Raw genomic sequence first — 16,174 nt, 5'->3', positions numbered from 1 at the left:
ACAGGTGAACGTACCATGGCCGCCCTGTTCACTGAGCTGCCCTCCTAGACCCACCTGACACACAGCTCTACACACCGCAGCATCCCTGCAGCGCGCACAAACACACCCACTTAAGACTCTTGGTGTGTGTGTGTGTGTGTGTGTGGGAGGAATGACAACCTCCCATCTGAACGGCCATGTTGCTGGGGAGGGAGGAGGAGGAGGAGGAGGAGGAGAAGGAGGAGGAGGAGGAGGAGGCAGCGAGGAAGAGCTGAGGGGAGGACAGCAGCACCGGGAAATGGCCGTCGACTGTCCGGGAGACCTGGGGAGTCGAACGCTACCGCTCCGGCGATCTGCACAGCTGGAGAGGATACGACAGCACCAGGTATGTGCACGCACGTTACTCAGGCTTGTTTCACTCAACATTAAAGTTGTCCATAAGTACAGCACACTTACTAAAGTGCTGTATTTAAGGACGACTCTGAGGTGCTCGTCCTTTCAGCCCTCGGCAAATATACTCATCAAAGAAACATTACCATATTTTTCGGATTATAAGTCGCAGTTTTCTTCATAGTTTTGTGGAGTATAAGGTGCAGGAGAGACAAAGGTGCATTTCAGTGATATGTCACTTTGAGTAGTGTGAGTTTATTCCCTGAGCGTCGCTCAGCGTTGCTGTGAAGCGCCGTAGAGTCTGACGGCAGCAGGTAGGAACTGTTTCCTGTGGTGTTCTTTAAGGCAGCAGGTAGGAACTGTTTCCTCTGGCGTTCTTTAAGCAGCAGGTAGGAACTGTTTCCTGTGGCGTTCTTTAAGCAGCAGGTAGGAACTGTTTCCTGTGGCGTTCTTTAAGCAGCAGGTAGGAACTGTTTCCTGTGGCGTTCTTTAAGCAGCAGGTAGGAACTGTTTCCTGTGGCGTTCTTTAAGCAGCAGGTAGGAACTGTTTCCTGTGGCGTTCTTTAAGCAGCAGGTAGGAACTGTTTCCTGTGGCGTTCTTTAAGGCAGCAGGTAGGAACTGTTTCCTGTGGCGTTCTTTAAGCAGCAGGTAGGAACTGTTTCCTGTGGCGTTCTTTAAGCAGCAGGTAGGAACTGTTTCCTGTGGCGTTCTTTAAGCAGCAGGTAGGAACTGTTTCCTGTGGCGTTCTTTAAGCAGCAGGTAGGAACTGTTTCCTGTGGCGTTCTTTAAGCAGCAGGTAGGAACTGTTTCCTGTGCCGTTCTTTAAGCAGCAGGTAGGAACTGTTTCCTGTGGCGTTCTTTAAGCAGCAGGTAGGAACTGTTTCCTGTGGCGTTCTTTAAGCAGCAGGTAGGAACTGTTTCCTGTGGCGTTCTTTAAGCAGCAGGTAGGAACTGTTTCCTGTGGCGTTCTTTAAGCAGCAGGTAGAAACTGTTTCCTGTGGCGTTCTTTAAGCAGCAGGTAGGAACTGTTTCCTGTGGCGTTCTTTAAGCAGCAGGTAGGAACTGTTTCCTGTGGCGTTCTTTAAGCAGCAGGTAGGAACTGTTTCCTGTGGCGTTCTTTAAGCAGCAGGTAGGAACTGTTTCCTGTGGCGTTCTTTAGGCAGCAGGTAGGAACTGTTTCCTGTGGCGTTCTTTAAGCAGCAGGTAGGAACTGTTTCCTGTGGCGTTCTTTAAGCAGCAGGTAGGAACTGTTTCCTGTGGCGTTCTTTAAGCAGCAGGTAGGAACTGTTTCCTGTGGCGTTCTTTAAGCAGCAGGTAGGAACTGTTTCCTGTGGCGTTCTTTAAGCAGCGAGGTAGGAACTGTTTCCTGTGGCGTTCTTTAAGCAGCAGGTAGGAACTGTTTCCTGTGGCGTTCTTTAAGCAGCAGGTAGGAACTGTTTCCTGTGGCGTTCTTTAAGCAGCAGGTAGGAACTGTTTCCTGTGGCGTTCTTTAAGCAGCAGGTAGGAACTGTTTCCTGTGGCGTTCTTTAAGCAGCAGGTAGGAACTGTTTCCTGTGGCGTTCTTTAAGCAGCAGGTAGGAACTGTTTCCTGTGTCGTTCTTTAAGCAGCGAGGTAGGAACTGTTTCCTGTGGCGTTCTTTAAGCAGCAGGTAGGAACTGTTTCCTGTGGCGTTCTTTAAGCAGCAGGTAGGAACTGTTTCCTGTGGCGTTCTTTAAGCAGCAGGTAGGAACTGTTTCCTGTGGCGTTCTTTAAGTAGCAGGTAGGAACTGTTTCCTGTGGCGTTCTTTAAGCAGCAGGTAGGAACTGTTTCCTGTGGCGTTCTTTAAGCAGCAGGTAGGAACTGTTTCCTGTGGCGTTCTTTAAGCAGCAGGTAGGAACTGTTTCCTGTGGCGTTCTTTAGGCAGCAGGTAGGAACTGTTTCCTGTGGCGCTCTTTAAGCAGCAGGTAGGAACTGTTTCCTGTGGCGTTCTTTAAGGCAGCAGGTAGGAACTGTTTCCCGTGGCGTTCTTTAAGCAGCAGGTAGGAACTGTTTCCTGTGGCGTTCTTTAAGGCAGCAGGTAGGAACTGTTTCCTGTTGCGTTCTTTAAGCAGCAGGTAGGAACTGTTTCCTGTGGCGTTCTTTAAGCAGCAGGTAGGAACTGTTTCCTGTGGCGTTCTTTAAGCAGCAGGTAGGAACTGTTTCCTGTGGCGTTCTTTAAGCAGCAGGTAGAAACTGTTTCCTGTGGCGTTCTTTAGGCAGCAGGTAGGAACTGTTTCCTGTGGCGTTCTTTAAGGCAGCAGGTAGGAACTGTTTCCTGTGGCGTTCTTTAAGGCAGCAGGTAGGAACTGTTTCCTGTGGCGTTCTTTAAGCAGCAGGTAGGAACTGTTTCCTGTGGCGTTCTTTAAGCAGCAGGTAGGAACTGTTTCCTGTGGCGTTCTTTAAGCAGCAGGTAGGAACTGTTTCCTGTGGCGTTCTTTAAGCAGCAGGTAGGAACTGTTTCCTGTGGCGTTCTTTAAGCAGCAGGTAGGAACTGTTTCCTGTGTCGTTCTTTAAGCAGCAGATAGGAACTGTTTCCTGTGGCGTTCTTTAAGCAGCAGGTAGGAACTGTTTCCTGTGGCGTTCTTTAGGCAGCAGGTAGGAACTGTTTCCTGTGGCGTTCTTTAAGCAGCAGGTAGGAACTGTTTCCTGTGGCGTTCTTTAAGCAGCAGGTAGGAACTGTTTCCTGTGGCGTTCTTTAAGCAGCAGGTAGGAACTGTTTCCTGTGGCGTTCTTTAAGCAGCAGGTAGGAACTGTTTCCTGTGGCGTTCTTTAAGCAGCAGGTAGGAACTGTTTCCTGTGGCGTTCTTTAAGCAGCAGGTAGGAACTGTTTCCTGTGGCGTTCTTTAAGCAGCAGGTAGGAACTGTTTCCTGTGGCGTTCTTTAAGCAGCAGGTAGGAACTGTTTCCTGTGGCGTTCTTTAAGCAGCAGGTAGGAACTGTTTCCTGTGGCGTTCTTTAAGCAGCAGGTAGGAACTGTTTCCTGTGGCGTTCTTTAAGCAGCAGGTAGGAACTGTTTCCTGTGTCGTTCTTTAAACAGCAGGTAGGAACTGTTTCCTGTGCCGGTCTTTAAGCAGCGAGGTTGAATGAGTCTGCTGCTGAAGCTCGTCCAGGGTTTCATGGAGGGGATGAGAGACATCGTCCATGATCACCACAGTTTAGCGTCCTGTGCTCCATCACCTCCTCCAGGGTGACGAGCACAGACCCGGCCTTCTTTATGAGCTTGTTCGGTGTGTTTGCGTCTTTTGCTTTGATGCCTGCGCCCCAGGACACCACAGAAGAAGAAGATGGTGCTCGCACTACTGTCAAAAAGTGATAAACCAATCCCACGCCAACACGTACAGATCCAGGGTTAGCTTATTTTAAAAAGAGAAATTATAAATCTACTTATTTTTAATGGAGACATTCGGTTATTTTTGCTGTTGGGCATTTTTGAGTTGCTTGAATCTTGGTTATAGAACGGCAGCGGGGTGGTAGAGTGTTACCCCTGAATGATCAGATGGTCCATTGTCTCTCTCTCTCTCTATGATGCGTTAATGAGTCCGTGTGTGTTTCAGGAGGACCTCCGTCGTCGTAGAGAGGAGGAGGGTCGGCAGCTGGACCTGAACGCCTCGCTCCGACTCCGAAAGCTCTCCCAGCATCCCCACATCGGCATCGACAACCCCACATTCCTGCAAGACTCGTACGCACCGCAGCAGCCGGCACTCGGCAGCCAGCACACGCACGCACTGCTGGGTAAAACACACACGCACACGCAGACACACACACACACGGACACAGACGAGACTAGAATTGCAGATCACTGATGTAGTAAAGCTCTCAGAGAAAAAGGAAAGAATAAAGAGGTAGAGGTGAGCGTGACTCGAGAAGGAGAAGGAGTGGAGGGTGAAAGTAAAGAGGTGGAGAGAGAGAGAACGCCGGCTGGGAGAGAAAGGAATGTAAGGGCGACATGTCTGCCGTTAGGGAGGGAATTCCTCAGGGAGGGAGAGAAGGACACGAGAGGCTCTTGAGGGCGACTTAATTAAGACTGTGTTAGGGGTGGTAATGTTGACACACACACACACACACACACACACACACACACACACACACACACACACACAACGTAGAAGTTAAGTGACTAAATGAGATGCCGTTGTCTCACACACACATTAATCTGAAGCCGGGATCGACCCATTATCAGCCGCCATGTTCTGCTTTTTCCCGCAATTTTAAATCAGATTTTTGATAAAAAGAAGAAAGAAAGGTCTGATGTTCGGCGTGTGGTCGCTTCTGCTGTCTCCTCTATCAGCCTTTCCTCTGCCCAAGACGATTGTGACTGGATTGAAGAAACACGATGTTGTTGTTTTGACCTTATCCCGGAAATGATAAGCAGTGAAACCAGACCCCCTCTGTTCAGGCTCCCACTCATCCTGGAGTCCTGAGCAGTTTTCTAGTCACGCAAAAAAACCTGGAAATCGGTTAAAATGTCCAAATATCCTGAAAACATTTGAAAGATTTGATCCTATTTTAGTCTCTCACTCGCCGACAGATTGCCTACGTAAACCGAAGGTGTGTATTTAGTTTGAAACTCGGCTGGTTGGTGTGATCAGCTGCACGGTCGGACCTTTTCATTTCAGCTACCGTGTCAAATATAACAAAGTCCAGTTGCTTTTGATTGAAACTGCTTTGGGGATAACGACGACCTGGACACATGAGAACATTCACAGGCTACCATGTCGGTCAATATGCAGAGCAGAAGGGACTTTTCAGATAATTGAATTGTCTGAATTGTTAGAGAAACAGAGTGGAAATGCTGGAGATGGTCAAACATCGTGAGTAGGGTTGAGTTTATTAGAATTACTTTATTAATCCCGCAAGAGGAAATTCATTTTTTCACTCTATTATTATTGTTATTCATGTTGCACACACACACAGGCCCGAGATACACACACACGCACAGACAGGACCTATATACATGCAATTAAGGAGAGATGTCAGAGCGAGGGGGCTGCCAATGGATCGGCGCCCCGAGCAGTTGGGGGTTCAGTGCCTTGCTCAACAGCACCTCGACAATGTCCAGGAGATGAACTGGCACCTCTCCAGCCACCAGTCCACACTCCATTCATGGTCCACACAGGGACTCAAACCGGCGACCCTCTGGTTCCCAGCCGAGTCACCTATGGACTGAGCTACTGCCAAATTAACAGGGATTTATGTGAATAAACCTGAATTTACAAAATTGAAGGTTGGCCTATAACAGGGATGTTAAGTAGTCATTTAGAGCGATTAGTCGACTAATCAACGCACAGGAAATAAATTGTCTCTGGCTAGCACATTCGCCTCACAGCGAGAGGGTTCCTGGTTTGAATCCCAGCTGTTACCCTTCTGTGTGGAGTTTGCATGTTGTCCCCGTGTCTGCATGGGTTTTCTCCGGGTTCTCCGGTTTCCTCCCACAGTCCAAAGACGTGCAGGTGTTCGGTTCATTGATGACTCTAAATCACCCGTAGGTGTGAATGGTTGTCTGTCTCTGTTCGTCTCTATGTGTCCTGTGATAGACTGGCGTCCTGTCCAGGGTGGACCCCGCCTCACGCCCGATGTCAGCTGGGATCGGCTCCAGCCCCCTACGACCCCGACAGGGACAAGAGGTTGCAGATGAATGAATGAATTATTTGATGAGTGAATTTGCCCCAAATTTCACTTTAAGTCAACCGCTACGTTCAGCTGTTCCTGCTCAACAAGCTAGTGCCCATAAGATGTTAGATCCCGAAAACTGCATCCAGCTCAATTGTGAGCTTCTAAATCGACATCTTTCTCATATGAAATTGGATGGGATGCTGCTGTTTCTTGGTGGATGCACTTAAGACAAAGTGCAGTCTTGTTCCAGTCTTATCGTAAAGCAGAGCTCTAATTGAGCAGCGTGTCTCTGGTGTAGGTCGACATGTTCCAGTCAAAGGTTATCGATGGTGTTCTCGTGTCTTTCCTGCAGAGTTGGAGGAGTTGCTGCTGTCACTGAAGCAGGTCCGCGGCTGCCTCACCGACCCCCAGAGTCAGAATGACGTGGAGCTGGTTCTTGCACTGCTAAACAAGGTAATATAAAGGGAATTAGGTGCAGAGAGCCTCAAGTCAACATGTAATTGGGTTTTTTATCCCCCCTCAAAGACGTTCTGCACATTTTTCAGAGGAAGGCCCGGTGGACACGTTTTTATTAATAGTGTATAAAGAAAAGTCTGAACATTTCACAGGGTTTTATGTTTTCATTTCACTTTTAAACACTGTAAATGGGACAGTGATGTAAATGGGACATATGTTTGTACTAGGGATGGGCACAATTACTGTCGTCAACGCCACTATTTGAGGCCCCTAACATGATACGCGGGAAAACGCCGTTCCATTGTTTGAATCCATTCTCTCCACAGCGGTGAGGAGCTGCTGTTCCCTTTCCCCACATGTTCCAGATCAGCCCTCAGTGTTGCTGCTCTGTCATATCATTTTCTCCGCCCTTGTTGCCGTTGTTCGCCGTGACGGTGGCTCATACTCAGGCTCGATAAAAGTAATCCACTCACCTTCCACAACACTTACAAAAACAGGAGGGTCATTCGTGGCGGTAGAGGCGGACAGCGTCCTCTCCCTCATCTCTGCGCACCGACGCGCTGAAGGGCACGCGAGTTAAAGTGTGCAAAAGTGTCCTCTAGGAGCCAAAACTTGTGCTAAAGTGTCCTCTAGGAGCCAAAACTTGTGCTAAAGTGTCCTCTAGGAACCTAAACGTTTGCTAAAGTGCCCTCTAGGAGCCAAAATGTGTGCTAGAGTGTCCTCTAGGGGCCAAAACTTGTGCTAAAGTGCCCTCTAGGAGCCAAGACGTTTGCTAAAGTGTCCTCTAGGAGTCAAAACATGTGTTAAAGTGTCCTCTAGGAGCCAAAACGTGTGCTAAAGTGTCCTCTAGGAGCCAAAACGTGTGCTAAAGTTCCCTCATATGTGCGAGGACTTGCTATATGTGCCCTTTTTTTCCTTATTGCCCCTGCCCTTCAAAAAGTCTATGCACGCCACTGCATCCAAGCGTTCAGCGGGTAGAGAAGAGTGATAATAATCGCTGAACGGAGGAGGAACAGAGAGAGAGGTGCTGCTGTCTGCAGGAGACTCGTATCAACAGGAACCTGTCTGACATTTATCTGAACCCGTTCGTCAGGTAATGCGAGTATTCCAATATTGAAATTACTGAGTGGAATCTGACACAACACGCTGCTTTCTTTTGTCTCCTTTCAGTCTGACTTCCAGTCGGCGCTGAAGATCCACAATGCGGTGGCCGCGAGCATGCACCGCCCCTCTCCGCCATACCCACACACGCAGCAGGCACTTCAGCTGGCCATGGAGGTATAACATGACTGCTTTTACTTCAGATCTGCACTTGTTTGATTCCTGGGAAAGTCCTGTTACATCATGTTCATCCGGCAGAAAGCAAACTCTCTCACACACACACACACACACACACACACACACACACACACACACACACACACACACACACACACACACACACACACACACACACACACAGACACACTCACAGGGACAGTGCTGGTCAGCGAGTGTGTACTTTAATAACGAGGTTGAAGACAGAGCAGCTCTGTTCAGCATCAATTAGGGCTGAAACACGAGTGTGTACAGTATGTGCATGTACACACATTCTTGGCAGCCGGCTCTTATATTTCGTAATCGTCCGGTTTAATTCATCGCAACAGTGTCAGAGTTCGCTCCAGTCTGAGTTCATTCATCAGAGAGAGAGAGAGAGAGAGAGAGAGAGCCGACTCTGTGGAGTTAGACACCAGGGTCATGATGACTTCTTTAAGTGAAGCTGTACCCGGGATGCTCGTGTGATCGGTGCTGCGTTTATGTTTCTGCCACACTGTTGAGTGTGTGACTTTAAGGGCGCACTCACACTGTCCTTCCGCACCGGGCCAAAACAGGTTTTTCAGGTCAAGCCTAGTGCGTTTGACCAGTGTGAGTGCAACCGCTTCGCGTATAACTGCGGCCAGCTTGCCGTCCACGGCCCGTTTGGGAGAGGTGGGCTTTTGTAGAGCGTGCGCACGTGTACGAGCACGAGGCCTACGGCGGCTCTGAGGTCATTTCCTGTGCGCCTGTTGGGACGTAGAAAAAAGAAGGAGGGACCATGCGCGGACATTTCAAACAATGGCGGTGAAAGGTTCACGTTGGTGTGATGCGGAGGTGGAGTGTTTACTGCAGATTTGGTCGATGAAAAGATTCAAAAACAGTCGACAAGACGCACAAAAACTCAGAGGTCTACGGAAAGATCTGGAAACAAAGCCACGCATCGCCATGACGTCATCAATGCGTGTGACGTGTTACGGCGTGATGACGTATAGGCAGCAAGAAGCATTCTCCGAGGCCCAGGTAGTGTGAGTACAAACGGGCCTGGAGGGGGGGACAAGGACCCTAAAGCACGGGCACGGTGTGGAAGGACAGTGGGAGTGCGCCCTAAGAGCTATTCATGGCTCATTTCAGTGGAATCTCATTAAAGAGCAGGCAGCTCATTATGTCTGCTCAGTGTTTGCTCCCCCCCCCCCTCCTGCCCTGCGTTTGGCGCTCACACTGCCCCAAACATGTTCCTTTGTCTTTGATCATGAAGTGGAAAGGAATGATGGAAATTAAAACAGCCCCAGTGTGTAGGAAATGCTCACCCATTAGCAGCCAGAGGAATGACGGTGTTAAAAAAGAACTTTCTTCAGTAAGGAGTAATTCATTGATTATTCTTCCCTTCGTTATAACTGCTACCGTTGAATAAATGCGTCGCCTTACGATGATAATTACCTCATTAAAGCTTCTCAGAGCAGCAAAGACTGTTCTTTGTGAGGGCTCTGGAAGGAGGCATGGACACCAATCAAAGATGGCGGTGCTTTCAGGGTCTAACCCCCACCACAGAGACTTCCTGTCTGATCCAATCAGGAAGCTCCGTCAGCGTCAGTTCTCTGAGTGTCCACTAGGGGCAGGTTTCATAACAGAGCAGTTTCTCATTGAGAATCTTTCTGTGTTGTTTTTATCGTGTTTTATGTCTGATATTTGTTGTTTGCTGTGCCTCTTTGACTGCTGGCTGTACACCAAAGATACCTCGAACCTTTAACCATCGTAAAAAGTTACTTTTATCAGTTGAACCTCGGTAACTAATTCACGGAGAAGTTACTAGTAAATGTAACTTTTTTAAAGTGACGTGCCCATTAAGGACCATTCACCTTCTCTCGTTTTACACATGACAAGATTAAACAGCAGAGCATTTATGGTTTTAGAGCAGAGGGGTCACACTGATCCAGTAAAGGGCCGACTCGCTGTGCTGCAGGTTTTCATCCCAACCAAGCAAAAACACACCTGACTGGAGTTACTCCATCACCTGAATCGTCTTCACACAGGTGATTTGTTGGACCAGGTGTGTTTTTGATTGGTTGGAATGAAAACCTGCAGCCACAGCGACTCTTTACTGGATCAGTTTGACACCCTGTTTTAGAGCATAGATGGTTCCTAACTAGGGATGTCCGATAATATCGGCCCACCGATATTATCGGCCGATATTGACTTAAAAATGTAATATCGGGAATTATCGGTATCGGGTTTTTTCAACCGATGTTTGTTCTGTAGGCTTCAGCATTTCCGAGTCTGCATGAATGCAACACGGGCCGTTTACAGGCGCGTGCTTGATGACGTATAACAACAACAACACGCTTCACTCGTAGGTTGCTAACCGTGGCTAACAAGCTTCAGCTCGCCCGGTGCATGAGATGTCCGTGGTTTTTGAAGTATTTCCAAGTGTCACCTACTAACAGTATATGTGCGATTTGAAGAAGGTAATTTCTGGTGCTGTATCCATTAGATCCAATACAGGTTAGCATGTTGAGCTTGACTGCTAATTTATTGATTGTATTATTTGTCAAGTTACGGCTCAGGCGTTACTCAGTGTGGAAAAAGAGGATTATGTTTGTTTACTACTCTGGACTGAAGCTATGCATCTTCCTTGTTGTGATGTTGTCTGTAGTTGTGTTTGAGGCAAAATATTCTCTCTAAAAACACAAACAATTAAATGAATGGCACTTTTTTCAATAATTTATTTTGTACAGACTGTGTTGACATTTGAAAAGCCGTGTTGCATCTATGTCTGCATCCAGTGGGGCATCACAATAAAATTAGGCATAATGTGTTAATTCCATAATAGGTGATATGTGATTAATTTTGGTGTAAAAAGGCTGCATATATCGGTATCAGGTGATATCGGTATCGGAAATTAAGGGTTGGACAATATCAGAATATCGGATATCGGCAGAAAAGCCAAAATCGAGCGTCCCTAGTCCTAACACATTTTATCTTACCTATCAGATACATTGTTATTCCCACCTGTTATCTCCTCATGGTTGTCCACTCTTCTTCCTTGTGTATTGTCTCCCCTCGCCCGCCCTGTGAGCTCCCAGATTAGATCCAGATTTAGTTTGAAGTTTTCATTGTAGCCCGGATATTTCTGCCAGCTCTTCAAGAGAGTTCAGGTCTTGTTTGTAGCCCCCTCACATGATCAGAAACCAAGAGCCCAGACCAGGTTTCTCCTTCCTCTGTAAAGAAGAGGATCAACCAAATAAACCAAACTCAATCTGAGCCCATAGTTATTTTTTGTAGCGGTGCAAAAATCGCAAAGAGAGACAAATAATCACCTGCTGCAAAACGACCGATGTTCCTGAATGTGTGCAGTTTGATATTTGTCATGATGATGTTTAATGTTACTATGGTGACAGGCCAGGACTCTCATCCAGTCAAGTCAGAACAAAGAGGGACTCGAACTCCACAGCCTGCTGTCAGACACACACATCCAGGTAGAGACACACACACACACACACACACACACACACACACACACACACACACACACACACACACACACACACACACACACACACACACACACACACACACACACACACACACACACACACTCAGCAAATCATGGCTGTGAATAATCCTGTAGTGACGGTCGTTTCTCCAATCCTATAGCTGAGTGAGAGAGTGTGTGTGTGTGTTGTGTGTGTGTGTGTGTGTGTGTTTTGCAGTCATTGCTCCTGGCCCATGACAGCATAGCAGAGACGGAGATGCAGACGGAGCCACCGCCCGCCCAGGGAGAGACACTGACCCAGTGGGGAGGAGAGACTGTGAAGATAGTCCGCATAGAGAAAGCCCAAGACATACCACTGGTAAGACTCACTCACTCACTCACCCACACACACACTCACTCACGAGCTCACTCACTCACACACTCATTCACTCACACACACGCACACACACGCACACACACTTACTCACACACTCACTCACTCACTCACTCACACACTCACGGTTATCGGGGGTTAGCATACGGACTGCGCGGGTTAGAAACTCAAGATTAGCACCTGCGGTGGAAGGTGCTGGGCCGTAGACAAAGGATGTGACACATATTTTGAGTTTTACGTAACGGGCTGGAGCCGATCCCAGCTGACACCGGGCGTGAGGCGGGGTCCACCCTGGACAGGACGCCAGTCTATCACAGGACACATAGAGACGAACAGAGACAGACAACCATTCACACCTACGGGTGATTTAGAGTCATCAATGAACCGAACACCTGCACGTCTTTGGACTGTGGGAGGAAACCGGAGAACCCGGAGAAAACCCACGCAGACACGGGGACAACATGCAAACTCCACACAGAAGGGCCCCAGCCGGGATTCAAACCAGGAACCCTCTCGCTGTGAGGCGACAGTAATAACCACCAAACCACTGTGTCGCCTAAGTTATCCATTTCCATTTTATTTTTGGCAAAGCCACAGGGAGCCACTGAAAAGAGGCTAAAGATCCGCGGGTTGCAGACCTCTGCTTTAGGGTGTGTTGCCCCCAAAATGATAAAATATATGAAGGAATCTGAATGCATGAAAACAAAATGTTAACATTTCAATTAGGATATTAGATATGACACCAAATGTAACGTTTCTTCCTTTTCAAAACAAAGTGTTTTAAGCTGCCCTCCTGTGTGTGTCTGTGTGTGTCTGTGTGTGTCTGTGTGTGTGTGTGTGTGTGTGTGTCTGTGTGTGTGTGTGTGTGTGTGTGTGTGTGTGTGTAGGGGGCGACTGTTCGTAATGAAATGGAGAGCGTGGTGATCAGTCGCATCGTTCGAGGCGGAGCAGCTGAACGCAGTGGACTTCTGTCAGAAGGAGACGAAATACTGGAGATCAACGGCATCGAGATCCGAGGGAAAGACGTCAACCAAGTTTTTGATATTCTCGTAAGTATATGCACACGCACACACGTAGTTCACACTGTTCTTTGAATCAACACGGAAGACACGGTTCGATTCCTACTCCCAGTTCAGTACTGCGACACCTGTACCGTCTCATGTATCCAGCTTCACCACACAACTGGCATTTGCTCTGATAGACCACAAGAGAATTCAAATGTGTGGGCACTCAGCCTTTCTATGTTTAGAACGCACATGCTGCCACTTATGCACGCTTACGTACGCTTCCGCACGCTTCCGCACGCTTACGCACGCTTACGCACGCTTACGCACGCTTACGCACACTTACGCACCCTTACGCACGCTTACGCACGCTTACGCACACTTACGCACCCTTACGCACGCTTACGCACGCTTACGCACGCTTATGCACGCTTACGTACGCTTATGCACGCTTATGCACGCGTATGCCCCCTTAAGCACGCTTTTGCAGGCTTATGCACGCTTATGCACGCTCATGCACGCATAGGCGCTCAACAGTCAGCGTGAATGATAGTCACTGAATTACTTTAAGGTGATAACGTTAACATTGATGTGGACAGTAAGAGGAATAAACGACAGGAAAATGCAAAATGCTCGCCTGCTAATATTCAAAGCATCCGGTTAACAGTTACTCAGTCTAGGGCTTTTATTGTGAAAGGCAAGTACAAAGGAAGTTGATCTGGTATCCGCTCTTTGTCAGGTTTGAAAGGAGTAAAGTTTTCCCGTCAGGTTCTGACAACGGAGCTTCTGTGTTTTTATAATTATCCTCATGATTGATCGTAGCAGTTAAGCAGCACAGCAACAAAATTACCTTCAGCTAATATTCACGTTCTGTGTGAAGGACGCAAAGTTAAATGCAAAGCGTAAAGTGTTTAATGGTCACTTAAAGTCCAGGTGATGAAAACAAGCTGATGAGTAACAAGTGATTTTCTCTCTCTCTTTGTATCTGTGTGTGTGTGTGTGTGTGTGTGTGTGTGTGTGTGTGTGTGTGTGTGTGTGTGTGCGTGTGCCAGGCGGACATGCAGGGCCTCCTGACCTTTGTGCTGATTCCCAGCGCTCAGAGCAAACCTCCTCCTATCAAAGAGTCCGTGGTGAGTGCTGAGTCATGACCGTCTGAGGGCTGGAGGATGAGCAACGTTTCTGCCAAAGAACAAATTCAAAAAAGCGTGGACAGAAATGAGTGTTGACGTGTGGTCACGACGCGGCTCACAGGAGGGACAAAACGTGGAAAACACACTTGACTCTTCAAAGTAAAATGCATGTATTTAAGAAAGCATGCAGTCCGTACATCAGTCGTGTGTGGATGTGTGAAAGATGGCCCCCTGGTGGCACATAGCTCCTGAGTCCCACCCCCTTTTATCACTCACATTTTTCTGCTAAGTTTGGTTTTAAACATGATTGACAGCTGTGATGAGCACCAGATTGGTCATGTGGGTGGAGGGGTGGGACTTTGATGCCACCGGGTCACTACTGCGCGGTACAGTCTGTGGTTTACACCTGTACAGGTGTAAGAGAACAAGGCTCCAGCGTTGTGTTTGCGTGTAAAGGTAAAAAAAAACTAAAGTGAGCTCTGACCTGCTCCAGCGTTGTGTTTGCGTGTAAAGGTAAAAACACTAAAGTGAGCTCTGACCTGCTCCAGCGTTGTGTTTGCGTGTAAAGGTAAAAACACTTAAGTGAGCTCTGATCTGCTCCGGCGTTGAGTTTGCGTGTAAAGGTAAAAACACTAAAGTGAGCTCTAATCTGCTCCAGCGTTGTGTTTGCATGTAAAGGTAAAAACACTAAAGTGAGCTCTGGTCTGCTCCAGCGCTGTGTTTGCGTGTAAAGGTAGAAACACTAAAGTGAGCTCTGATCTGCTCCGGCGTTGTGTTTGCGTGTAAAGGTAAAAACACTAAAGTGAGCTCTGATCTGCTCCAGCGTTGTGTTTGCGTGTAAAGGTAAAAACACTAAAGTGAGCTCTGATCTGCTCCGGCGTTGTGTTTGCGTGTAAAGGTAAAAACACTAAAGTGAGCTCTGATCTGCTCCGGCGTTGTGTTTGCGTGTAAAGGTAAAAACACTAAAGTGAGCTCTGATCTGCTCCAGCGTTGTGTTTGCGTGTAAAGGTAAAAACACTAAAGTGAGCTCTGATCTGCTCCAGCGTTGTGTTTGCGTGTAAAGGTAAAAACACTAAAGTGAGCTCTGATCTGCTCCAGCGTTGTGTTTGCGTGTAAAGGTAAAAACACTAAAGTGAGCTCTGATCTGCTTTGGCGTTGTGTTTGCGTGTAAAGGTAAAAACACTAAAGCTCTGCTCTGATCTGCTCCAGCGTTGTGTTTGCGTGTAAAGGTAGAAACACTAAAGTGAGCTCTGATCTGCTCCAGCGTTGTGTTTGCGTGTAAAGGTAAAAACACTAAAGTGAGCTCTGATCTGCTTTGGCGTTGTGTTTGCGTGTAAAGGTAAAAACACTAAAGCTCTGCTCTGATCTGCTCCAGCGTTGTGTTTGCGGTAAAGGTAGAAACACTAAAGTGAGCTCTGATCTGCTCCAGCGTTGTTTGCGTGTAAAGGTAAAAACACTAAAGTGAGCTCTGATCTGCTCCAGCGTTGTGTTTGCGTGTAAAGGTAAAAACACTAAAGTGAGCTCTGATCTGCTCACGCTGGCTCACGTGGCGTGCGTGTTTCCGTAACATCCGTGTGCAGGGTTCAGGTAAACAACAACAAACATGTGGGACTGTTTCCATCAGTGGGACGTTCAAGTGTCCTGGGTGGAGCCGAAGCGGTGGGAGGCTGCAGACCGTGCTGCAGATCCCTGTCACACTGTACGGCGTCCTGCTTCTCCGCTGTTAGGAAGAGAAGGAGAAGGACGTTTCCCAGCATGCACCAGCTCTGGGTGCTGTTGTGTGGCAGCGCTCCACAGCTCCACCTACACACCTGACGTGCACACTACGTCCAATTTACACACTTTTGCGTCACCGTGTGCACGCAGATTTCCCCCCAAAGACGCTCGTCTACACGTGGAATAAAAAGTGAGAATGCGACGCCACTTTAGAGTCTCCTTTCTGGATCGTCTCCATCCAAACAGGTCCTCAATCAACCAGTGTTCAACCAAACGGAGAAACACAGAGAGGAGAGAGGAACTGAATGCAGTGAGATGAGCCGAGGTTTACATTGAAAACGTCTTGTCTTCTTCCTTCTCCAGGTCCACGTGAAGGCCCATTTCGACTACGACCCCTCCGACGACCCTTACGTGCCGTGCAGAGAGCTGGGCTTATCTTTCCAGAAGGGAGACATTCTCCACATCATCAGCCAGTCGGACCCCAACTGGTGGCAGGCGTACAGGGACGGAGACGAGGATAACCAGCCGCTCGCTGGACTGGTACCAGGTACTTCAGTCAGACACTCGTTGGGGGAGTTGCACACGATGCTCGGCCGTGGCACTTTTAATTGCCTGATATAACCGCTGTCTGTTTCCTCTCATATTCTCTTTTTTACCACAGGGAAGAGTTTCCAGCAGCAGAGAGAAGCCATGAAACAAACCATAGA

General features: G+C 48.0%; 1 protein-coding gene across 1 annotated transcript in view; it reads left to right on the top strand.

The window, feature by feature from the left end:
* Window positions 1–206: 206 nt before the first annotated feature.
* The window catches only part of pals1a (protein associated with LIN7 1, MAGUK p55 family member a), a 23,144-nt gene continuing 7,176 nt past the window's right edge, over window positions 207–16,174 (top strand). Inside the window, exons 1-10 of the mRNA XM_083923790.1 lie at window positions 207–364; window positions 3,944–4,121; window positions 6,355–6,455; window positions 7,629–7,736; window positions 11,150–11,227; window positions 11,462–11,602; window positions 12,505–12,666; window positions 13,674–13,751; window positions 15,831–16,014; window positions 16,129–16,174. The exon at window positions 16,129–16,174 is cut by the window's right edge and continues 26 nt beyond it. Of these exons, the coding sequence (XP_083779916.1) occupies window positions 278–364; window positions 3,944–4,121; window positions 6,355–6,455; window positions 7,629–7,736; window positions 11,150–11,227; window positions 11,462–11,602; window positions 12,505–12,666; window positions 13,674–13,751; window positions 15,831–16,014; window positions 16,129–16,174 (1,163 nt within the window). The 5' untranslated portion in view covers window positions 207–277. The remainder of the gene's footprint in view (window positions 365–3,943; window positions 4,122–6,354; window positions 6,456–7,628; window positions 7,737–11,149; window positions 11,228–11,461; window positions 11,603–12,504; window positions 12,667–13,673; window positions 13,752–15,830; window positions 16,015–16,128) is intronic.

This window comes from Echiichthys vipera (genome assembly GCF_963691815.1).
Source record: "Echiichthys vipera genome assembly, chromosome: 12".
NCBI classification, from domain to species: Eukaryota; Metazoa; Chordata; class Actinopteri; order Perciformes; family Trachinidae; genus Echiichthys; species Echiichthys vipera.
Note: the sequence above shows the minus strand (reverse complement) of the source record. Positions and strands in the feature narration are given on the sequence as shown.